Source organism: Melanerpes formicivorus, unplaced genomic scaffold, assembly GCF_026170545.1.
Source record: "Melanerpes formicivorus ecotype bairdi unplaced genomic scaffold, bMelFor1.0.p_v2 SCAF_2, whole genome shotgun sequence".
In the NCBI taxonomy this organism is placed as follows: domain Eukaryota; kingdom Metazoa; phylum Chordata; class Aves; order Piciformes; family Picidae; genus Melanerpes; species Melanerpes formicivorus.
Window position 1 is genome coordinate 13212820 of NW_027142354.1, and position 18493 is coordinate 13231312.

The 18493-nt window shown below is 43.0% G+C and overlaps 1 protein-coding gene across 1 annotated transcript in view; it reads left to right on the forward strand.

Moving 5' to 3' along the window:
* Positions 1–285: 285 nt before the first annotated feature.
* EZR (ezrin) overlaps positions 286–18493 on the forward strand; it is a 37040-nt gene continuing 18832 nt past the window's right edge. The window contains exon 1 of the mRNA XM_068151076.1: positions 286–445. Coding sequence (XP_068007177.1) covers positions 434–445 — 12 coding nt within the window. The 5' untranslated portion in view covers positions 286–433. The remainder of the gene's footprint in view (positions 446–18493) is intronic.

Sequence of the window (18493 nt, forward strand, 5' to 3'; positions counted from 1 at the left end):
CTGCTCGATTGTGCCTGGCGGGTTACCGGCGCGGCGCCGTCCCCGCCCTCTGGCACCTGTTGCTCGACAGTTCACTGGGGCTGGGGGGCAGCCGAAGGCTTCGGACCCGGCTTCACCCCTGTGGCCCTAAGCGCGTCGAAGCGAGACCGTCTGAGGTGCCAGGCGGCTGGGCGAGGTCGGTCCCGCGCTCCGAAAGCGCTGGGGGGAGCGGCGGGTAATGGCCTGCGGCGGTGAGTCACTGCCACGGCCCCACCTGCGTACTTAACCGCCGCCGGGCGGCCGGCGCCGTATTCGTGGGCTGTGCTGCTGCCGTGGCCGGGAGCGGCTTCTTCCTCCTCCTCGTTGCTCTCCTCACAGGGTGCTACGCTGAGGCGAGGCAGACGCTGCATGAACATTTGTTTTGGGAGTAAGAGAAGCACCATCAGTCCTCAAAATGCCGAAGCCGGTAAGTGAGGTAGTGGGAGGGAGGCGCTGGCCGTTAGGGACTGCCCGAGCTCGGGCGCCTAATGGGGTGGCGGTGGTGTGGGTTTTGGCCGGGGTCTTGCCGCCGCTGCGCTCGCCGCGCCCCGAGCTCCTGGTACTGAGATGGGGCTTTTCGGCTCGAGCAGCCGCAGAAGTTCTCCTTACCACGAAGGAGTTTCGGGTACCCCCAGTTCGCACTCCAGAACGGACTGACTGGCTGCCTCCTTTTAACAGGAGGAATAACTAGAGCGGCTCTTGTGAGGCGTTGGCGTGCGGCCTCCGGAGCGGCGCTGGGGCTGTGCCGCGCGGGGCGGCTGGCGGGGTGGAGGCGCCGGGGGTGCGCTGGGGGTGCCAGGGCCTCACCTTCCGAGAGACGGCCGGGCGGCAGGCCCCTGCCGTGGGCAGAGGAGGAAGGCGCCTCGGGAGCTTTGCTTGAGAGATGAAATAGTTCTTTTGCTTCGACTTCTGCAGTGCTCCTATGCTAGAAGCGTAACTCCCGAGCATACTCCCGTAACTCTTAAAATAAGACCTTTTATCATACCCCCACTTAAGGAAAGATGGCAAAGCTGAACTGGCCTCGTCTAGTATTTGCATGGCCTGCCTACAGGAAACGTGTGTCTGTAAATATAGGAAAAACTTTTTCCCCGCTTGTTTTGTGACCTAAAAACTAAATGGCCGGGGACTCCACGGTGCTCTTTACCACTCAGTATTAGAAACCTGCTTACTTTTTTTTGCTTTTTTTATCTATTTTTTTTAAATTAAATTTGTCTCTTTTTATCCCTCTTTTTTTCTTACCTCTCCTACCCCTATTTTCTTACCTACCCTACCCCCTCCCCTACCCCCTTTAACCCCCCATATTCTAGTGTGGATTTTGCTGATTTTGTTTTAAAGTCTGCCACTACTCTGCCTCTTGAAAGCGTCATTCCCTTGAGAAACCAAGTGCCAAACGCAAAGCTTTGAGCAATTATTGGAGCAGACACTTACAAACTCTGAAGAGCATAATCAGAGCAGATTGTTGTTGCTATCTGTTTTCAATAAAGGCAATATTTCTTAAAATGCAGTGCAGTGAAGAACTCGTGTGTATTAACTAGAGCCTGGGAAATGGGAGTAAACAAGCTTATCTTCATGGTAATAAGCAATTGATGTTTTATCACCATAACATTAGTTTAATTAATTTTTGTTAAAGGAATGCTTAGGTTAACCTACATTGCAGCTTCTGTAAGCCTACTGAAAAACAAAAAAGATGCTCAATCATTTTAAGAACAACTAAATTGTCAGTCTCCCTGGGTGTATTTCATCAGTAGGAGGTGGTATATTACTGGGTATAAAAACATGCACCTAAAGGACCCTTCTGCAAAGAGGAGAGCAAATAATATAATTTACAAAACATGGATATAAACAGTTGTGTGTGAATAATCTCTGCTGTATTATCCTTTTGCTAATTACGGAGTGCTTTCTTGAAATATCCTGCTCAGAATAATCTGAAATCCTGGTTTAGGACTAAATCATACTGGAAGCTATGGATAGGTGTGGAAAAACTTTATTTATTAAATAAAATACAACTGTATTCATTCCTTTACCTGCTATGGTTATGTTCATATAGCCTCATAGATGAGGATTTTTGTTTGTTTCTTGTCTGACTAGCCAGTGAGTAACGAAAGTGGATGATGTAAACCACCATCCACTGGGAAAGGACAGCTAGACCTGTAATGATTTCTAAGATGTGACTTACTCTCTGGGATTTATGGACAAGACTCTGTCTTTTTTGTTCAGTAGGGCTAACTGCTACTTTACTGGAAGTAGAAAGGAGGAATTTTGCTATTTTAATACAATGCACTGTTTGGTCTGACTGCTTCAGACTGAGACTGGATTTGGATCCTTCCCAACCCAGCTCTGCTCTTAATACAGCTAAATAGGATTCCTGTCAGTTTGCAAGGAGCAGTGGGAGAGGATGTAAAGCTGTCACTCCACAGGCAAAATTCTGCTCAGGGCAAATGTGACAACAGCCTTTGACGTGTTAGGAATGATAGCATGAACTCTTGGGACACACAGGGAAGCAATTTTAGTTTCGATGGCTATTTGGCATGGGAACTAAGTATTTATTACCTACACTTGTTTGCATGTGTCTTGTCTGCATGGCATAAGTAAATATAATGTTGTTTGGCAGAGTTCATGCTGTTGTAGGCGAAGTTCTACACACCAGCCATCCATTGCTTACAAGTAAAGATGACAGCAAAATTGTGGCAATGCCCCTCCCCAACCCACTGGGTTAAACCTTTATATGCAACTGTTATTTTAACAAAAATTACACATACACTCACAAAGCTTACAGATCATGTCTGTAACTTACTCTTTCATCAAAGAGGAGTAGGAAGTCCATTAACACTAGAATGTTAGTGATTTTGTATTTTGAGTACCCAAGCAAAGTGCTAGAAAGACTCCAGATTCTGTGGCAGTGCTTAATCACAATTAGTTGGATCTGATGCATGCTCAAAATAAATCTTAGTCCAGAAAGTACTTCTGAAATAGGTATTTTTGTTAATTTGTAATTTAACACAGGTGTTCTGCCACGTGTAACTGTTACAGGGTAATGAGATCTCTCTGGGGTATGCTATAAATGCATAACATGGACCCAGTTCATAAATGTTTATGGCTAGTTTATCAACAGTTCAGATACATCATTTCCACCTAGTCTGTACAGAGGTTCATTGGGCTTCACTGGTGGTGAATTGTGATGCAAGGAGATGGAAGAGATGTCACCTTGTCAAACTCTTGTTGTGTGATATGGAAACAAGTGAAATGTTAAATAAACTTTTTTGTTCAACCTTGCATCTTTTCATGACTGGAGGATCTGTGTGCTCTCTGCCCCTCCCCACCCCCAGATGATTGTTACTAGCCTATTTCTGTCTGACTGGCTGGTGGTTTTGCTGAAATACCTCCTTTTGCAAAACAAGCCAATCTAATAAATTGTCTACAACAGCATGACAGCAGGCTAATGAACATTACTTACCGCAGGAGAAGGAAACATGATCTCTGGTCTGTAGACTTGTTAATTTGATCTGACTATCAACGTTCCCTGTTACTTTATCAAAGGTGGATTTACTTTGTTTCCTATTGGGGGGAAAAAAAAACTTAAAAGCTTCACAAAAAATGAAGTCAGTTTTGCAGTAGGGCATTTGGTGTAGTGTCACACAACAACGTTTAATACTTGTGTGCACATATATAAAGCTGGGTCAAGTGTGGACCGCAGTAAATGCAGTCTAACAGCTTCTGGTGCTAAAGAGCAAATATGAGTAATATCCAGAGGCACCGATTTTTGATACCTTTATTAATGGTCTTTGGTCAGAAAGCTGCATGTACGAGCAAAATCTGATAATGCTGTGCTGTTGAGGGGGAAGCATTGATGCTGAGGGCTACCATATAAAGGGGATTGAAGGACCTAGGGTGATAAGATCCCATTGCAACAATTAAACCCCAAGGGATGGGGGAAGAAATCCTTCTGTGCTATGTTGTGAGTGGCTATGGAGTAATTTGTGGTAGTATTACTGTCTTGTCCATGTCATGTGCAATGCATAGGGTTTTTTCAGCAGAAAGCATTAGCAAAAGGTGAGATCTTTCCTTGAATACAGGGTGCACTTACCTGTGTCCACAAGAGAGAAGTTCAAAGTAGAACCTAGGGAAGTGTTTTAAAATGGCTGGAGGCAGAAAGCTACCTCATGATAAGAGAGTGCTTGGCTAGTTTAATCTGGTAGAGCTAAACAAGTTAACTCTTCCTTCACTTGTACAAAATGTACATGGTTTAAATGCCAAAGAGGAGAAAGACTGCTTTAAGTAGAGCTTGTGGTTTAAGAGACTTTTAAACATTAGAACAGCAAAATGTGTGTGATGGTGGGTTTTGTTGATTTCTGCCCCCCCGCCCCCCCTTATTTGTCTTATTAAGAGACTGTTCCAAGACCTATCTTAACATTACTTAAGATAAAGTTTAACAAGGACACCATTTAATTGTGCTGCCTGTAGAAGTGGGGAACTGGTACAGATGACTCAAAAGGTTTTTCTAAGTGCTGTGTTGCTAATAATGTGCTAGTATGTGCTAGGCATTAGGTGGTTAGACAAGTCCTTCATACCTGTTTGATGTTGACTATACATGAATTCTGAAAAAAAGAACTTGAAGACAGTTGTTGGTGAACAGATTCTTGCATTAAAAATCAGCAAGGTTGTGACAAGCCAGCCCAAAGAGATGCAAGTATAGTGTCAGGAATTTATTCTAAATACAAATCATAATAATTGCTCCCACATCTTCTCAGTTTAGTCTTCTAGACTGTATCTTCCAACTACAAAGTTCTTTGCAGCAGATTGCTATAACTGAACTGAAATTGAAAACAAGTGCTCATAATTCATTAAAATATGCTTATGGATAGGTGTAGATTTAGTCATGAATAAAATCTTTTCCTTTCCTTATAGGCAGCAATTGCAGTACCTCACACAATATGGTGTATCACATACCTGATACCACGAAGCATGTACTCTGGTGCAAAACATAAGTACCAGAAAGCTTCCACCTGCCAAATGAGAACTCCCAGTCATAGCTGCAAAAGGAAGGTGGAGGATTTGAATAGTAGTAAATTTGGGGTGTAGTCCCCAGATGACTAAAGTTGTAAGAGGATGATCTCACAATTGTGCCAAAAACCTGAATGAACCGAGTAAGCATTTCTGAGGCCACTTTGTTCTGGAATGTTAGCTGCTGCAGAGAAATCAGAGGGTGTTAACTGTTATGTTAGTCACTACTTAAGGAATTTCTTAGCCTTCTTAAAGGGCAGAGGGGGCAGATAAGCCTTCCTGTTCTTCTTTCTCCCTTCGCCCACATGAATGTCTCTTCTGTACACACACTCAAAAAAAGGCTGTGGTACATCAGGACTTTTTGTGAGTAAGATTTCTTGATGACCACTGAAGATCCATGATCAGTGTCATTCTTGTTTGGCACTCTCTGTCCAAAGAGCTTTATGCACACTCTAAATCCTATAATCTCTCAAATGACCTTGAGGGAAGGCAATGCTGCCTAAGATCTTTACACTGCACACAATGTTAAGTAATGTATTTTAGCTGTGTTGTGTACTTGCTTTGAAGCCTAGTGTCAGCACTAGATAATATTTAGCCTGTGAGCTGAGAAGTACAGCTCTTTGCAGAAAGAACTGAAGTCTCTACCTTTTGCTGAGCAGTGTTTGGGATCCTTTCCATTAAGAAAGGGAGAAAACTCTTATGTGAGGCTGGAAACAAGGTGTAGCTCAGTGTAACAGCTAACCATGCTGCCTTAATGTTGATCATCTGTTCGGATCCAGATTTTGTTTCTAGTTCCTGATTTGTAGTGAGGGAAACAATCATCTGCTTTCTCTGTACCTGTGCTTGCCTGTGGGAGAGTATGAGTAGCAGCCATATGCTCACCTAAGACTGAGTACCTGGTATTATCAACTGAGTCTGAGAATTAAATGCATTACTCTCATCATCTAATTGAGTAAGCAAGAGCAACTGTTGTCTTGATGACTAAGGACATGTATTTGGTACCTACTGTGTAGGTTCAGTGGAAGAGGTGCCAGCACCCCTGCACAATGCCTGTTGCCTTCTCCTACTTTGAGGAGGAAATAGGATTGAGAGTTACACACTTGCTTTTCCCTCCCACTTCCATGAGCAAATGCTCTGGCTATTGTGGAAAATTCAGAGGTATCACTTTGTCTTCCTCTCTTGATTTTTGCATGCAAATGCCCGTGTATGCTGTGGTTGTTCTAACCTCAGTGTGGAATGTGTGTGAGAGTCCCTCTAGTGATGCAAGTGGATGGATGTTCAGTTGGTAGATCTTGAGCAGGCTTATAAAATGAGCTTAGAGCTGCTTTGTTCTGCCAAGAAACCATTGTTCTTGCATGTGCATAGAGCAGATCCATGAGTTGCATACTAACTGCAGAGATTAAAGAATCTTGCATTTCTACCAGAGTGCTGGAATTTAGCCCATGTAGCCTGCTAGAGGACTTCAAAATCTTTAGGATTTCAGCTTCAGAGTTCTTTAGGGAAGCTGAAGTTATTCTTTAACATCTAGGTGAATCTACTTTAATTGTGAAAGGTTGGCTTGCTTAACTTTTTGTCTTTGTAGAGATAAGGGAGTATAGAAAGTTCCTGGTGCACAAAGTATGTGGTGTGAATTGGTGGTTGAATTCTCCTAGTTGATAGTTGATCTCATTGTGGGAGAGAGTAGCTTTCCCCTTTAAAAGCTGATACAGCCATGCAGGCAAGCTTTTGAAAGTTACTTTTTCTGCCCCCACTGGGTACACTTTGGGAACCAACTGGTACATGCTTGTTTGCCATCACACTTCTATAGTGAAAGCCCTGTGAAGAGTTTAATTTTGGAAGCCTTCAAGCTGTTTTAGGGGTCAGGAAAGGATATTAGGATATTTTGCTGATCCTTCCAATCACTTCCTCTATGATGCAATAACTGTTCAAGTGCAGTCTCTCTGCTTAGGTGACATTCTAGGACTTGCAGTGACCTACCTTTATCTGGGGGCAAATAGCACCCATTGCATGTTGTTTGAAGTACCTCGTTGGGAAGTGTAAGCATTGTAGTGTATTGGATGTAGGTCAGGTTATTGATCTATCAGGGGTGATCACGTTACATGATCCCACTCAAATTTGACAAATGCTGTGTGGTATGTTCCACCAGAGTTCATGAGGTAAAATAAAAGAGGCTGATGATGGAAATAGTAAGACAGAATGGTGAGGTGTTAAATCAGTAAATCCCTTTTTGACAAATTAATTCGCATCTCGAATGCAGAATGAACATGGGCCTTGTGAGACTTGTTGCACTGCTGTTTCTCCTTAAGTAAGCAGAGTTCCTGTTCCTTCTGCACTTTGACTTCTTTATAGAACATGGCTGTCCTTGCTAGGTCAGGCAGAAAGACTAATGGTATACCTCTGATGTTGGCCAAAAGCTGATGCCTGAGGAAGAATATTTCAAAGATATGCACCATTGCATTCCTCTGAGCTGCTGAGGTATTGGAGGCTGAGGGTTCCTATATAATGAGTTACTAAATGGATTTCTGTGAACTTGTCCATTCTCCCCTTGAAACCATGTGAACTCCAGCGTCCACAGTATGCTTTAACAAATGCTGTCCTAGATAACCTTCACTTTGTTTGGAAAGTTATCTACAAAACTCCTTGCTACAGCAGTATCTTAAAAAACTTTCTTCTTGCTCAGAGTGTTGATACTCTAAATTTTAGTAATGAACACATGGACTTTGTCCATTCTGCTCATGTAATGTTCATGAATTTCTATGCTATTATGTCCTAGCCTCAGTTAATTTTCTTCTAAACTGAGAAGTCTTAACTAGCTTAGTTGATCCCTGAGTGAAAACTATTGCATGCCTTTGAACATCCTTGAACTTCTTCCAGTTCACATCTGATGAAAATACTGCTTTGCATCCTGCAATGCCTGCATCTGGGAAGAGTAGAGTTTTTGAGAACACTTCTCCAGTTGTTGGTGGTCTTAAACTCCCAGGGGCATAATCCTGTGAGAAAATAAGTCCTAGACTCTTCCTTGTGTTTATAGAGCCCACCCTGCTCCAATATAATGTGCTGCTCTTCCACCTTAGTAGGACAGTCATTGTACCTTCTGCTGGTGCTGTTCATACAGGGTCTATTGAAAATATAGAGAGTTGTGTGCTGCCACTCTGTGTTGTAGCTTGGTCTCCAGCTGAGTCACTCACCCAGAACCTATGCCTCTGCATAAGCATTGGAATGAAAGACACCAGTATTGGTGCTTGGATTCAGGGTGAGCTCTAAGGTTATTCTAGCTTTTATTTACATTATTCACACCTTCAGACCCTGCCCCTCTTTGTTGTGACTTGGTACTGTGGAGATCATCATTTGCATAAGTTGTGCATCTGTCATTTCCAAATGAAAAAGTTAAGAGGAGGTACAAGATGGCGTTTGTGTTCTGGATCAAGGTTGTAAGATACTGAGTTATTTTTTTCCTTCCCTTGTGGGGAATGTTAATAAATTGATTAAAAGACTCTGAAATAGTAATAAAACTTGATCTTCAATGTCTCTATCTGCCCTTGGCCCCATGTTTGATGTTTCTGATGGAGGACCAAAAAAATGTGATCTGTTTTGTTCTGGACTCAGTGATTTCTTGAGATAAAGCTTATTTGAGGATTGGTTTTGGGGTCTTCTTTAAACTTCATGTCTAAGGCCTTAGTCTCACAGCTTCATTATGTTTAATTAGATGCAGCAGCTGTCATGATAAAACAGTCTCTGTGTGAAGGAGTTTGATCCAATGGTCTGCAGCTTCCCTCTGTATTTAGCCTTTGGTTATGAAGGACCTATTGTTGCTGCAGTCTGTGTTCCTAAATCTGTCCTAACATCAGTTGAGGGCAGGTGGCTCATCCAAGCAGTGGCATTGCACTGTGTCTGTTCTCTGTCTCTGTGCTCCTTCTATAAAGAACACAAAGTATTTAAAGAAAAACTCTGCTGTTTGTACAAAGATATTTCAACAATGCTAATGGAGTATTATATGGCATCAGAGAGTCTTTGAAATCAGTTTTAATGTATTTCAACAGAACATCATAAACCCTCCTGCCGCTTCCTAATGTTGTCTGTGTTCAGAGTAAACCATTCCTACATCCCTCACAGAAAGTTTTGGGTTAGGAACTGGCTGGAGGGCCGGGCCCAGAGAGTGGTCGTGAACGGTGCCGCATCCAGCTGGAGGCCAGTCACCAGTGGTGTCCCCCAGGGATCAGTGCTGGGCCCTGTCCTCTTCAACATATTCGTTGATGATCTGGATGAAGGGGTAGAGTCAGTCATCAGCAAGTTTGCAGATGACACAAAGTTAGGGGCAGATGTTAGTCAATTAGAGGGTAGAAAGGCTCTGCAGAGGGACCTCGACCGACTGGAAAGATGGGCAGAGTCCAATGGGATGGCTTTCAACAAGTCCAAGTGCCGAGTGCTGCACTTTGGCTATGGCAATCCTATGCAGAGCTATAGGCTGGGGTCGGAGTGGCTGGAGAGCTCCCAGACAGAGAGGGACCTGGGTGTGCTGATCGACAGCCACCTGAATATGAGCCAGCAGTGTGCTCAGGTGGCCAGGAGGGCCAATGGCATTCTGGCTTGCATTAGGAATAGTGTGGCCAGCAGGAGCAGGGAGGTCATAGTGCCCCTGTACTCTGCTCTGGTTAGGCCGCACCTTGAGTACTGTGTCCAGTTCTGGGCTCCTCAGTTTAAGAAGGACATTGAGACACTTGAGCGTGTCCAGAGAAGGGCAACAAGGCTGGTGAGAGGCCTTGAACACAAGCCCTATGAGGAGAGGCTGAGGGAGCTGGGATTGTTTAGCCTGGAGAAGAGGAGGCTCAGGGGTGACCTTATTGCCCTCTACAACTACCTGAAGGGTGGTTGTAGCCAGGAGGGAGTTGGCCTCTTCTCCCAGGCAACCAGCACCAGAACAAGGGGACACAGTCTCAAGCTGCGCCAGGGGAGGTTCAGGCTCGAGGTGAGGAGGAAGTTCTTCACCGAGCGAGTCATTCGGCATTGGAATGGGCTGCCCAGGGAGGTGGTTGAGTCATCGACCCTGGAGGCGTTCAAGGGGAGATTGGACGTGGCACTTGGTGCCATGGTCTAGTCATGGGGTCTGCGGTGTCAGGTTGGACTCGATGATCCTCGAGGTCCTTTCCAACCTAAGTGATACTGTGATACTGTGATACTGTGAAGTAAGAGCAAATGTATTGCATGAAAAATATCTGGGCTCCCTAGGTGTACAGGGCTTTGTTTAAGGGCAATATCCTGGGGCCTTTCAGGCTTCAAAGGCATTGCTTTGTTTTGCTTGAACACAGGGCTGTCCCTAGCTAGTTTCACATTAAAAAAAAGGAAATTAAAAACACCTCTTTCTGCCAATTTTCAGCTTCTTCCTCACTGAAGATAGAATGTTGCAGTCTGCCTGTTAGGAAAAAGTTAGGCATGGAGGAAGGATTTTCTCTGGCAAGAGTGCTTGCTCAGTTTTACTGTTTCACTAGGCAACTAATGTTAACTGTACAGAGCTGACTGGAGGAGGAAGTCTGGTTCAGGCCTAGGCATTTGAGAACCAGGGCTGTCAGAGATGCAGAGTACTGCCACTTGCCACATCTTCATGATCTTCTGGTATTGAAAGCATTATGCTTGACCCAAGATAAGGAACTGAATTACAGCCATGGCTGCCTCTCAGCTTTTCAGGCAGATCACAGTATCACTAAGGTTGGAAGAGACCTCGAGGATCATCGAGTCCAACCTGTCACCACAGACCTCATGACTAGCCCATGATGCTTGCTATGAGGTTATTATACACTGACAGAAGACTATTGGGCTTTGGTTAAGGGAACTGAAATAGCTGTGTAATTTAGTATGGCATCTTCTGCATAACTGAACAGAGAAGAAGTTTGAGTTTTCAGTCTAGGATTATTTAATTATCTGTCTCACAAAGAGTCAGTTTACCTGGCTGCAAAACCAAACTTCATGGGTTTGCTTTCTTGTGATCTGTTTTTGTGTGCTGGCTTGGAGGAGGAGATTAGTCCAACCTGCTTCACTAAAACTGGAATTTCTGGATGACTCTTCAGATTTGGGTATTCAAAATTTTCCTGCCCACATGAGCCCCCATGCCCTCCCTCCCCCAACTTTATCCAAAAGAGTCTAGCTTTCAGATTTCACTTAAAAATTATTCTTGGCTTCTGCTCAAAGTATTTTTCCTCCCTCCAGAAAAACTTCCACTGAAGTTGTTACAAGGCTTTTTCACTTTGCATGAGGGCAGCAAATACCTGGGATCCTATTGCTTTGAGCTGACTTAAGAAATTTCAGTTAAGTAGAATAGAATACAATAAACCAGGTTGGAAGAGACCTTCAAGATCATCGCGTCCAACCCATCAACCAATCCAACTCACCTAAACAACTAACCCAAAAGCGGAGGCGGTGTCACGGACAGGATATATATCTGATACAGTTACTGTTCCTCAAATCCAAGGGTTGCTGCCAAAAATAAGGTTGTGCAAGTGTACAAGCTATTGCATTGAAGTTGACTAGTAGTTAAAGCGAACAACCATGCTGGACAATTTGAAAGTAACTATTAGCTTCTAGGTTATTATACAGAAGTGTATTTACCCTCAGTGGTATATTTCCCTCTCTCCTGGGAAGTTGAACAAGGTTTTAAGGAACAAAGGCTAGCCTACTCGGTTCCAATTTTGCCTGTTGCAAATGCAGCAGTACCTAACTGCTTCACAGACTCAGAGGAATTCCAGTGGAACGTGACTTAATGTTCTCCTTTGTTTGCAAAAGGAACTTGTCCTTCAAGTCGAGGCTTTTCGATTTGTCACGGTATGCTGAGGAATTGGGTGGATTGCGTGGGTGCAATGAGCTTGCCTTGTCAGGCAAGCACTTGCCAACGAGACTCTCACCTCCTCGGGTTTGTGAAGTGATGAGGCTGTTTTCTCCCTCATTAGGAAACCCTGCGCTCTGCAGTGTGGAGAGGAAGGATTAGCACTGTGTTGCTGTGCTGCCATTGAACTCTCTGAAATGCTAGGTTTTGGGCAGGTAGTGTAGAAGGATTCTGGCATGGGAGCAGGGAAGGGGCATGTGGATCCTACTGGAAGGCTTTCTTCAGTGTTGTGCTGTGTGTCTCTTTCCCAGTCTCATAAGAATCACATTCTCCTTCCCACAGAAGAGAAATTGCAGGTTTGTCAGTTGCTTTCTCATTTTAGCTTCTTGGAGATCCTTGAAATGGTAAAAATGTATCACTAAAAAAAACTTGAACCTATGTTGTCTGAAGGCAGCATGTAAGTGGTTCTATGTTATCTCAATATATTACCACTCCAGCAATTACTGCTGCTTTTCCTGTTACCTAGCCTGCAAAATCAGAGGGAGAGGGCTTTTTGATGGTTTTCTCCTTATGGGTTTAAAACTTACTGTCTTCTCTATAAATGATGTTTTAGACAACTCCCATTTGGGAGAGATAACTCCACTGTGAAACGAGAACCAACAAGAAACAAAAAAACCCTCAGCCAACTCCAAAACACCTGACCTGCAGATAAGTGCAGACTTTCCTTGGTTAATTTGCTCCCTTCTGAAAGAAGCATTCAAATTTGGGTGACAGCATTCCAACTGGCAAGTCATCGGGCAAGCAGAGCAGAATAGTCACCTTCTGTAATGCTTCCAGTGACAAATACACTCAAGAATGTAAATTTTCCTTCTATGTAATAGCATCACACCAGGAAATGTGGTGGTTTTATGAGGATTATAATAGACCACATCCTTGTCTACAGTCCTCCTGTACCCCATTGTTTGCAAGCCTGTAATTTGTTCACCTCTTCATCTGCCTCTTGTCCATTCTTACTTCTCCAGGTGTAACACTTCTGTAACTACTTCTCAGACCTACCAAGATCTTTGAATTCCAGACCTGTTCTCCTAAAGAATTTATTTCTCATTCTTGACTAGGTGTTGTTTGTGAACTTGCAATTGCTCTCCCTCTTCCAAGGACCATGAGAGCGCTTAACTGTGTTTTCTTGCTCCCTCCACCTCACCACACTCACATCCATCTTTCGAGATCCTGGCCTGCCATGAAGAAGTCAGAATACAGGTCCTTACATTAGTTCCAGCAAGGTGAAGGTGCTGAGCCGAACTGGAAGGGAAGTAGTGCTTTGGCAATCCTCCAACAGTGAACAGAATTGTTGACTTGATATTCATGACATTGTCTCCTGATTTGACAGAAGCTATGGAGAATGTAGGTGTGCAGCTTGTCATTTAGCTGTAATTTCACATGGCTTGGATCTGTTGTATGCCCAGTCTGGCACATGGGACCACATCAAATATGTCAGTGGGTGAAGTTTGATCCACTAGGCAGTTTATTCTGTCAGAGAAGAAACAGAACAGGCTTGTAAGTGCTGTGTGTTTGATATGTTGGTGTTCATGTATACTCAAGAATAACATAATAAATTGAACTGATCTCTTTCCAGTTGCTTGGGTTATGTGTGCTACTTACCCTCCTAGAGGTGTCTTTTCTGCAGTCTCCTGGACCATTAGCTGTTGATCTAAGTAACTTGTGGAAGACAGACAAATGCAGATGCTGCAGTGGTAGCAGGTCAGCTCTGAGCTCTGAAGCCACTGGGATTTTATTCCCTAATCAAAGTTGAACATTTTTCCCAGACTCTTTCCAGGAACTGGGGCTAGACTCCTTTATCGGTTAGCACTGTGTCTTTATTGTTGGAACCAACAAACACTAATGCATGGAAGGTGGAAGAATAAAGAGCAGTTTCAGTGCCCCTTACGATGCTGTTACATGCCATTGTTTTCCCTGTTACTGAATACCAAATCACTGCATGCATCTCTGAATAGGTGTGGTTGCTATGGTCAAAATGAGGTTACCTTGTCCATGCAGATGCCTTGCAACTCAGGACAAAAATCTTGTCTGTTTTTTATTACAATACTAGTTATTGCTTGTGTGGTGGAAGAGTGGGCCTGCACGGGTGGGGATGCAAGCTTAATACTACTGCTTTCTTAATAGTATACACTTCTTTTCAACTGTCAAGACTGCTGTAGTCCTTCAGCGCAAGCATGTCCATGTGCTAGATGGCCAGTTTACATATGAGCCAGAAACATTAGCAAGTCTGTGTTCTGTTTTTCACAGTATGTGCTGTGCTAGTACAGCTCTTCATAACCCCTCCTCTGTTCCGTCCCACACTGTTGATCTGCCTACGTGTACTAGCTACACACCTGGCACTTCCAGACATCCAGTGGCTGAAAAAAGAAGGCATGCTAATCTAGGATTCTCCACTGTGATACTGCTAATTACCACCACTTGGAAAAATACTTAGTACAATTTGCACTTGTAAACCTGCTATTTAAGAGACTCTAGCCTTTAACCCTCCTTGGAAAGAGGAAGAAAACATTCCTGAGCATTGTCTCAGGCATTTAGACCTCCATAATGATATGCAACAGGTTAAGTACTAGTTTGTCCTGTGTTTATGGGTAAAAGTTGCTATTTACTGCCCTTTATCTTTTGTATTCACTAGAAATAAATTGTATGGTATTTTAAATGACTTGCACAACTTCATGGCTTCACTGAACTATTTTATTATGCAAATGAACTTAAGGGGTATTAGATTTCATGCACTGAGATGCAAAATATCCATGACAGCTCACAGTGTGTGGAGTTTTTCCTGTGCTGTCTTCCTTTTCCCCTTCCTGTGCTGCCATTCCTTTGTAGGGTGTTTTGCAGTGGAGTTGTAGTAGCAGGAGTGAGATGGTTAACTTCAAAGATTCCTTGTTGCCTGCACCTAGACACAAATTCCGGACCAACAGGCTGTAGCTTAAGAGTTAGACTTTAGACTGCGCATATAGCATCTGTTACTTGTGGAGACTGGCCTTTATGAGAGACAGTGTTGGAAAAAGCACTATCATAATGCATTCCTATCTAGTCTTGGATCTCACACAGAAAAGATGTTGCCACTCAGCTGACTGGCAGTATGTTGCCTCCTTAAGAGAAGCCTTTTTTTTCAAATGGCACTTTAATTTTCCAAGTTTCCTATGGTGCATGGTCTCTGAAGGACTGCAGTGTCCCATAGATTGATCTACTAACTTAGCATCAGAAGAGAAGTTGTCTTAAACAAAAAAGCCAACCAAGGTTGGATGTTAGGAAGAAGTTCTATACAGAGAGAGTGATTGCCCATTGGACTGGGCTGCCCGGGGAGGTGGTGGAGTCACCATCATTGGAGGCATTCTGGAGGAGACTTGATAGGGTGCTTGGTGCCATGGGTTAGTTGTTTAGCTGGGTTGGATTGGTTGATGGGTTGGACACCATGATCTTGAAGGTCTCTTCCAACCTGTTCTGTTCTATTCTATTCTAAAAAAACCCCACTCGCCCCCAAACACAAAACAGAAGAACAAATTCATGACTTGAGGATATTGCTAAAGCAAGGAAGATCCCATCTGAACTACTGTGACCTCTATTACAAGAGCTTTCCATAGTGCTACAACTACTTAAACTTTATTCTGAAGTTCTCTCTAACTCTTTCACCGTGGTTCAACTCTCTTGCCCCCTTAGGAAATGTAGGTAACATGCTACAGTCCACCCTGAGCAAGCTGAAGCTATGTGTTCAGTGATTCATTGTAGTAAGTTCTTCAGTTGTTGTTGCCTCTCACAATTCATGGAGCATTTTGTTTCTTTTTACCAATTTTATACATCCTAAGGGGAGTGTTCTGTAATGCTTTCAGACACACAAGCACACTTTCTAAGGCCCTGTTTGTCATTGTAAAGGAAGGTATAATCAACGTTTTATGGCATTGGCCTGTTGAGCGAGAAGTTGCATCTTACTGCTTGGGATTTTTAGCATGGTGTGTGTGTTTTAAAAACCTGAGGTCACCTATGACAGCCATGTGCTCCTCTTCCCCTTCCAAACACCTGTGTTCTGAAACAATTAAAAACTGCTTTCTTTTTTGTTAACACTTTCAGTTTTACCGGGGAATACTGCTAGGACTTCACTTGTGAAACTTGTTCTAGCTGTCTTACCTGCTCTTGTTGCTGATAGAAATTAGTCCGAGTTGTTCCCTGCTTTCCTCTCCAACAGCATCTTCAATTGGTTAACACCTTATGTTTCAATTTAATCGACTTGGCACCACGGGGCGTTTCATGTGGTCAGAGCTGAATGCCAACCTGATCACCTCTCAGCCTAGCAGACATCAGGATTTCTTCAGGCTGTCTAAACTAGAGTTTCAAATGATTTCAAAGCTCTCTTTGCCTACTTCACTACCAGCTTCTCTGTGGCTAAAAACTTGTGTGGAGTGGTTGTAGAACATCTGTTTAGAAACAGTGGTAAAATCCTTATATTCTTGACACTAAAGTTTGGAAATGAGAAGCAAGAGGACTTAATATGTCAGGAAGGAGACTCAAAGGATTTCCCCTGGCAGTCATTAACTCATTAAGTGGCAACTGCTTGAGACCCTGTCTCTTCGCTGCCTGTGGTGTGGCTAGCAGCTTGTCTGAGGGCACACCAGGGAAGTCGTCTTTATCCTGCTAGTTGTTCAGCCCTTTCAGAACACAGAAATTAACCTTTACCATGCTCCCCAACAGTTCTTGAGAGCTCTTTGGATAACTGAGTAGTTATGTTCCTGTATTCTTATGGCTTTAATTGACTGAAGTGGAAAGCTGATTATTTCAATTTTTCATCTTAACACTGAAATGGTTCTTAAAAGATCTTGGAGGTAGAGGACTTTAGCACTAAACAGCTTACGATGTGGTTGATTCTGTAGCAAGGGGTCTGTATCCAGAAGAGTCTTTTAGGGTTGGGTTGATACAGAGCATTTCCCTAGACTAGGGAGTTCACCTTTTTGTACTAGCAACTAACCACTAAGGAGATAGACTAAAAGACAGACTGGTATCATCTGGAATTCCATGCTCAGCCGATGTCATGCAGGTTTTCTGGTAAGCAGTAGGAAGCACATCCTTTCAAGTTCTTTACCTGGTAAATTGATACTTCTTTACACCCACTGCAGTGTGTTTTGGCCAGAAGTACAAATAACTTGGACAATACAAACCTACAGATTATGAGCATATGTTTTCTTGAAGGGAGTAGAAAGAGATTAGAATATGATTAGGGATTTATTGTTGAGAGGGATTAAGTAACAGAGCTTTTTAAGGTCACATCTTCAAATTACAGCATTGCTGTTCCTGAGAATCTGGCATCTGAACTTCCACTCCCTTCCTACACTGGAAACAGTTTGGGAAACCTTCCATTCTTAAGGCACAGGAAGGAAGCCTTAAATGTACTTCCATGCTCAACTGTTGCTTCTGTTGGGAAAAGAAGCTCTTGGAAAACCTTTCCCAACTTGCTCTTTCTTGTTACTTTTAGATTATGTCTTTATTAATCCTAATGTAAAGGTTACTGCTTCAAAAATACAGCTTCAAAGCAATTAAGCACCCCAGCAGTCATCTTCTCTGGTTCAGCTCTGGATTTCCATGATTTGGAAATTACCTTCAGTCACCTTTTACAGGGGAGTCCTCGGTCATCTGGGGTAGAGCAAGAGAAAGAAACAACTATAAAGGCTGGAAGACATTTGATGCCTTCATGTCTCTAATGTATTGAACTAAAACTAGACAAGGCAATTTGTTTTATCAACAGGTCCTTGTTAACCATAACATTTATATATTTTTAGCTGATAGTTATGCTAGAGTTTAAATACACATAATTAACTTAGCTGGAAACTGTTGTAGTGTCAAGGCTTTGTAGTGAGTGACTCTTCCTCTTCTGCTTCTCCAATTTGTTCTGTCAAATGTGTGCCTCTGTGCTGGGCCTCAGTGCCACGGCTGTAGCAGATGTGCCCTCCTGGTCTACCTCTGGCTCTCTGTAAGGGGACATTTATAAAATCTTAGGAAATGGTTGTGAAATCTTACCTACCTTTAGCTTACCTGTTGCCTAGCCTTGTGTTTATGTCACCACTTTCTTCTTTCCTTTAAAATACCCAGCTACAAATCTAACTTGTTAGCAGAACTGTGCTACGTGATCATCCAAGTTTGAGGATTTGTAATTTATTTTGAGGTTGTAACTGGGTTGGGTTTTTTTTTTGAGGCATAGTATTCCAATCCTTTACTGATTTGCTATTTTGCTGGTCCTTACACTATGCCCTGCAAGCTGAGGTGCTGCTTTTGCCTCCTGATTAACTGCTAATAGTGTTTTTATCGTCATTAAACACTTGCCTGGTGCATACAATAGTAACCTGTGCCTTGCAGTCTACTTCTGCTGTTGCAGTAAATATGGTTGTTTCTTCACTGACAGCAATAGCATAGTGAACTCTTGCCCTGTAGTATCTTTCAGTACCTGTAACTGCTGTTTCCATTTTTATGAGGGAAAGACTGTTTATCAGGCTAATGCTGATTGCTTCGTAAGAATAATCTGCAGCCTTTTGCCTTTAAAACCTTAGATTAATTCCAGCTCTAATATAAATGGAAGTTAAATTATAAGTCTTAAATTTAATTTAGTCATTAGGG